The sequence below is a fragment of the Coregonus lavaretus genome (genome assembly GCF_964263955.1).
Source record: "Coregonus lavaretus genome assembly, contig: HAP1_SCAFFOLD_3349, whole genome shotgun sequence".
In the NCBI taxonomy this organism is placed as follows: domain Eukaryota; kingdom Metazoa; phylum Chordata; class Actinopteri; order Salmoniformes; family Salmonidae; genus Coregonus; species Coregonus lavaretus.
The window spans coordinates 57,501-64,432 of record NW_028166770.1 but is presented as its reverse complement, the minus strand read 5'-3'; the positions used below and the strand labels follow the sequence as shown (position 1 = coordinate 64,432).

At 42.3% G+C, this 6,932-nt stretch overlaps 1 protein-coding gene across 1 annotated transcript in view; it reads left to right on the top strand.

Moving 5' to 3' along the window:
- Window positions 1-217: 217 nt before the first annotated feature.
- The window catches only part of LOC311114327 (huntingtin-like), a gene marked incomplete at its 5' end in the record, with an annotated part of 9,703 nt that continues 2,988 nt past the window's right edge, over window positions 218-6,932 (top strand). The window contains 3 exons of the mRNA XM_084189590.1: window positions 218-408; window positions 4,669-4,783; window positions 5,097-5,310. Coding sequence (XP_084045716.1) covers window positions 218-408; window positions 4,669-4,783; window positions 5,097-5,310 — 520 coding nt within the window. The remainder of the gene's footprint in view (window positions 409-4,668; window positions 4,784-5,096; window positions 5,311-6,932) is intronic.

Below are 6,932 nucleotides of genomic sequence, written 5' to 3'. Positions count from 1 at the left end.
AACGGCTACTTTTGGTCTCTGCGGCCAAGAGGAGGGGCCTCTTAAAAAATGTTTGGTCGGAGACCACGCCATTGGCCGCGGTCCACAAACGTGTGTGTGTGTTTTACATGTATGCTTACAAACCTGTGTGTGTCCGTGTGTGTCCGTGTGTGTCCGTGTGTGTCCGTGTGTGTCCGTGTGTGTCCGTGTGTGTGTCCGTGTGTGTGTGTGTGTTCAGGACAAGGCTACGTCTGAACCTGTGTGTCGGGTGTTGGAGGTGACCCTGCGTAGCACCCACCTCCCCAGCCGCATGGGGGCGCTGCACGGCCTTCTCTATGTACTGGAGTGTGACCTGCTGGACGACACGGCCAAGCAACTGATACCTACTGTCTCTGACTACATACTGAGTAACCTACGGGCCATAGCACAGTGAGTAGCACACACACACACACACACACACACACACACACACACACACACACACACACACACACACACACACACACACAGACCGACTTTCCTTTCACTTTGTCTACTCACACACACACACACACACACACACACAGACCGACCGACTTTCACTTTGTCTACTCACACACACACACACACACACACACACCGACTTTCACTTTGTCTACTCACACACACACACACACACACACAGACCGACTTTCCTTTCACTTTGTCTACTCACACACACACACACACACACACACACACACACACACAGACCAACTTTCCTTTCACTTTGTCTACTCACACACACACACAGACCGACTTTCCTTTCACTTTGTCATTTCAACTAATGACCTGTATTGATGATCAGAGCCTTGTCCTAAGGGTCAACCCTCCCCTGATGTTAATACCAGACTTTAACCGTGCTGGGTTGAAGACCTACGTCTCTCTCTGTGTGTGTCCCTACTGTTGATGTTGAAAGAGAACCAGGTCCTTAATTTGAGCCCTCTGATGGTCTACATCATTAAATTAACAGTCAATCAGCCATAAAGGTCAGCCTCATTTGTGATGGCAATGATTCTGTGTGGTATTAGTCCCCTGTAGCTCAGTTGGTAGAGAATGGCGCTTGCAACGCCAAGGTTGTGGGTTCGTTTCCCACGGGGGGGGGGCCAGTATGAAAATGTATGCACTCATTAACTGTAAGTCGCTCTGGATAAGAGCGTCTGCTAAATGACTTAAATGTAATGTAAATGTATTAGCTCTGAGATGTAATTTCGTATTGTCACGGACTAGGATGAATGTAATTCCTTCTGTGGCCACTAGGGTGTGCTCTAGTCATGGACTAGGATGAATGTCATTCCTTCTGTGGCCACTAGGGCGTGCTCTAGTCACGGACTAGGCTAGGATGAAATGCACAGTCATTACTAGGGTTGCAAAGCTACCAGTAATTTACCAAAGTTCCTGGAATCTTCAGTAATTTTGGTAATTAACAGAAAGTCTATGGCAATCTATGGTAACTTTGATAATTTATACTTGAATAACTTTTTAAAAAATGTATTCAAATTTAGTATAAATATTTTGTGTCCATGAGTTTCTAGTGGATAGGCAATATGGTTCAAGAGAAAATATCCTAATTAGTGAAAAAGCATCTAATCAACAATGGCATTATATTCCTAAATGTACAAAATATACATGTTGACATAGTCCATTAAGTGTCATATTCTAAAGGATGTGTCATGCTGAAGCCGTCATATTATACTCCAACGGTATTCACTAATCTGACGGTTTATATAATAATAATAATATGCCATTTAGCAGACGCTTTTATCCAAAGCGACTTAGTCATGTGTGCATACATTTTTTATGTATGGGTGGTCCCGGGGATCGAACCCACTACCCTGGCGTTACAAGCGCCATGCTCTACCAATTGAGCTACAGAGGACCACAGCTAAGACAACCACTCTCTCTCTCTCTCCAACGGTATTCACTAAGCTGATGGTTTTTTGCTGTATTCTGCATGCAGAGTCTCAATTTGGTGTTTGTCCCATTTTGTGAATTCTTGGTTGGTGAGCGGACTCCAGACCTCACAACCATAAAGGGCAATGGGTTTTATAACTGATTCAAATATTTTTAGCCAGATCCTAATTGGTATGTCGAATTTTATGTTCCTTTTGATGGCATAGAAGGCCCTTCTTGCCTTGTCTCTCAGATCGTTCACAGCTTTGTGGAAGTTACCTGTGTCTCTGATGTTTAGGCCGAGGTATGTATAGTTTTTTGTGTGCTCAGGGCAACGGTGTCTAGATGAAATGTGTATTTGTGGTCCTGGAAGCTGGACTTTTTTGGAACACCATTATTATTGTCTTACTGAGATTTACTGTCATGGCCCAGGTCTGACAGAATCTGTGCAGAAGATCTAGGTGCTGCTGTAGGCCCTCCTTGGTTGGTGACAGAAGCACCAGATCATCAGCAAACAGTAGACATTTGACTTCAGATTCTAGTAGGGTGAAGCCGGGTGCTGCAGACTGTTCTAGTGCCCTCGCCAAATCGTTGATATATATGTTGAAGAGGGTGGGGCTTAAACTGCATCCCTGTCTCACCCCACGGCCCTTTGGAAAGAAATGTGTGTGTTTTTTGCCAATTTTAACCGCACGCTTGTGACCCTCATGCCAAATTGAGTCAAAATAATAATAATAATAATAATATGCCATTTAGCAGACGCTTTTATCCAAAGCGACTTACAGTCATGCGTGCATACATTTTTGTGTATGGGTGGTCCCGGGGATCGAACCCACTACCTTGGCGTTACAAGCGCCGTGCGTTACAAGCGCCGTGCTCTACCAGCTGAGCTACAGAGGACCTCTCTCAAAAGCTTTTTTGAAATCAACAAATCATGAGGAGACTTTGCCTTTGTTTTGGTTTGTTTGTTTGTCAATTAGGGTGTGCAGGGTGAATACGTGGTCTGTCGTATGGTAATTTGGTAACATGCCAATTTGACATTTGCTCAGTAAATTGTTTTCACTGAGGAAATTAACTAGTCAGCTGTTAATGATAATGCAGAGGATTTTCCCAAGGTTGCTGTTGACACATATCCCACGGTAGTTATTGGGGTCAAATTTGTCTCCACTTTTGTGGATTGGGGTGATCAGTCCTTGGTTCCAAATATTGCCAGAGCTAAGGATGATGTTGAAGCGTTTAAGTATAGCCAATTGGAATTTGTGGTCTGTATATTTTATCATTTCATTGGAGATACCATCAACACCACAGGCCTTTTTGGGTTGGAGGGTTTGTATTTTGTCCTGTAGTTCATTCAATGTAATTGGAGAATCCAGTGGGTTCTGATTGTCTTTAATAGTTGATTCTAAGATTTGCATTTGATCATGTATATTTTTTTGCTGTTTGTTCTCTGTTATAGGGCCAAAAAGATTGGAGAAGTGGTTTACCCATACATCTCAGTTTTGGATAGATAGCTCTTCGTGTTGTTGTTTGTTTAGTGTTTTCCAATTTTCCCAGAAGTGGTTAGAGTCTATGGATTCTTCAATTACATTGAGCTGATTTCTGACGTGCTGTTTCTTCTTTTTCCGTAGTGTATTTCTGTATTATTTTAGTGATTCACCATAGTGAAGGCGTAGGCTCAGGGTTTCTGGGTCTCTATGTTTTTGGTTGGATAGGATTCTCAATTTCTTTCTTAGGTTTTTGCATTCTTCATCAAACCATTTGTCATTGTTACTTTTCTTCGGTTTTCTGTTAGAGATTTTTAGATTTGATAGGGAAGCTGAGAGGTCAAATATGCTGTTTAGGTTTTCTACTTCCAAGTTTACACCTTCACTATTACAGTGGAACGTTTTGTCCAGGAAGTTGTCTAAAAGGGATTGAATTTGTTGTTTCCTAATTGTTTTTTGGTAGGTTTCCACAGTACTTTCCTTCCATCTATAGCATTTCTTAATATTATTCAGTTCCTTTGGCTTTGATGCCTCATGATTGAGTATTGTTCTGTTCAAGTAGACTGTGATTTTGCTGTGGTCTGATAGGGGTGTCAGTGGGCTGACTGTGAACGGTCTGAGAGACTCTGGGTTGAGGTCAGTGATATAGTAGTCTACAGTACTACTGCCAAGAGATGAGCTATAGGTGTATCTCTCTCTCTCTCTCTCTGTCTCTCTCTCTCTCTCTCTCTCTCTCTGTCTCTCTCTCTCCGTCTCTCTCTCTGTGTCTCTCTCAATTTTTCAATTCAATTTAAGGGCTTTATTGGCATGGGAAACGTGTGTTAACATTGCCAAAGCAAGTGAAGTAGATAGTAAACAAAAGTGAAATAAACAATAAATATTAACAGTAAACATTACACTCAGAAGTTTCAAAAGAATAAAGACATTTCAAATGTCATATTATGTCTATATACAGTGTTGTAACAATGTGCAAATAGTTAAAGTACAAATGGGAAAATAAATAAACATAAATATGGGTTGTATTTACAATGGTGTTTGTTCTTCACTGGTTGCTCTTTTCTTGTGGCAACAGGTCACACATCTTGCAGCTGTGATGGCACACTGTGGTTTTTCACCTCTCTGTCTGTCTGTCTGTCTGTCTGTCTGTCTGTCTGTCTGTCTGTCTGTCTGTCTGTCTCTCTCTGTCTCTCTCTGTCTCTCTCTGTCTCTCTCTGTCTCTCTCTCTCTCTGTCTCTCTCTCTCTGTCTGTCTGTCTCTCTGTCTCTCTCACTCTCTCTCTGTGTCTCTTTCTCAGCTGTGTGAACCTGCACAACCAGCAGCATGTCTTGGTGATGTGTGCTGTGGCCTTCTACATGATGGAGAACTACCCTCTGGATGTAGGAGCTGAGTTTACAGCTGGGGTTATACAGGTTAGTGCTGTATGTACGGAGAGAGAGACAGCGAGAGAGAGAGAGAGAGACAGCGAGAGAGAGAGAGAGAGCTACACCCTCTGTTTTACACCCCACCTCTCTCTCCCTCTATCCCTCCATCCATCTCTCTCCCCACCCCACCTCTCTCTCCCTCATCCCCCTCCATATCTCTCCCCACCCCACCTCTCTCTCCCTCATCCCCCTCCATATCTCTCCCCACCCCACCTCTCTCTCCCTCCATCCCCCCTCTATCTCTCTCTCCACCCCACCCCACCTCTCCCTCCCTCCATCCCCCCTCCATCTCTCTCTCTAGATGTGTGGTGTGATGGTGTCAGCCAGTGAAGACTCTACACCCTCAGTGATCTACCACTGTGTGTTGCGTGGGTTGGAGCGCCTCCTGCTGTCGGAGCAACTATCTCGTATGGACGGAGAGGCGCTGGTTAAACTGAGTGTAGACAGGGTTAACATGCCCAGCCCTCACAGAGCCATGGCTGCACTGGGTCTCATGCTCACCTGCATGTACACAGGTAAGATATACACTAGCAACTATACTATAGCTGCTACTACTACTATAAAAACTTGACTAACGCTAGCTAGCTTAGCCCTGCATGTACACAGGTAAGACTAATAGATACTAGTTACTATCACCTAACAAACGTTAGCTACTTTGTATCATCTTGCTAACGCTAGCTAGCTTAGCCCTGCATGTACACAGGTAAGACTAATAGATACTAATTACTATCACCTAACAAACGTTAGCTACTTTGTATCATCTTGCTAACGCTAGCTAGCTCATAGCTGCATGTACACAGGTAAGACATCTAGACATACCTATACCTGGCTAACTAACTCTAGCTAGCTTATACCTGCTATCTGCATGTACACAGGTAAGACATCTATCATTTTACAACAACGATACCATCCTACTCATATTACACAAGTAGGGTAACTAGATACTAGTTACTATAACCTAACTAATGTTAACTAGCCTAGCCCTGCATGTATGTAGTTCCAAGACAACTAACTTATTAGCCATTATCACTAAACTAATTCTAGTTAGCTTACGCTTGCATGTACGCATGATAATAATGCATTACGCTGTAGGTGTATAACAAGTGTCCTGTATGCGCCCCAGCCATGCTAGAGCTGGAATAAAGCTATCGCTAACATAACAATGTAGAGGCTATAGCTGTTGCTAACATAACAATGTAGAGGCTATAGCTATCGCTAACATAACAATGTAGAGGATATAGCTATCGCTAACATAACAATGTAGAGGATATAGCTATCGCTAACATAACAATGTAGAGGATATAGCTGTTGCTAACATAACAATGTAGAGGCTATAGCTATCGCTAACATAACAATGTAGAGGATATAGCTATCGCTAACATAACAATGTAGAGGATATAGCTATCGCTAACATAACAATGTAGAGGATATAGCTGTTGCTAACATAACAATGTAGAGGCTATAGCTATCGCTAACATAACAATGTAGAGGATATAGCTATCGCTAACATAACAATGTAGAGGCTATAGCTATCGCTAACATAACAATGTAGAGGCTATAGCTGTTGCTAACATAACAATGTAGAGGCTATAGCTATCGCTAACATAACAATGTAGAGGATATAGCTATCGCTAACATAACAATGTAGAGGCTATAGCTATCGCTAACATAACAATGTAGAGGATATAGCTGTTGCTAACATAACAATGTAGAGGCTATAGCTATCGCTAACATAACAATGTAGAGGATATAGCTAACATAACAATGTAGAGGATATAGCTGTTGCTAACATAACAATGTAGAGGCTATAGCTATCGCTAACATCACAATGTAGAGGCTATAGCTATCGCTAACATAACAATGTAGAGGATATAGCTGTTGCTAACATAACAATGTAGAGGCTATAGCTATCGCTATCGCTAACATAACAATGTAGAGGCTATAGCTATCGCTAACATAACAATGTATAGGCTATAGCTATCGCTAACATAACAATGTAGAGGATATAGCTATCGCTAACATAGCTAACACTAACATAATAAAGTATATAGCTAATGCTAACGATACTAAGAATCCCCTTTCTTTCCAGGACAGGAAAACAAGTTTCCCTCCTACCATCCTACGACCAATTAAACTA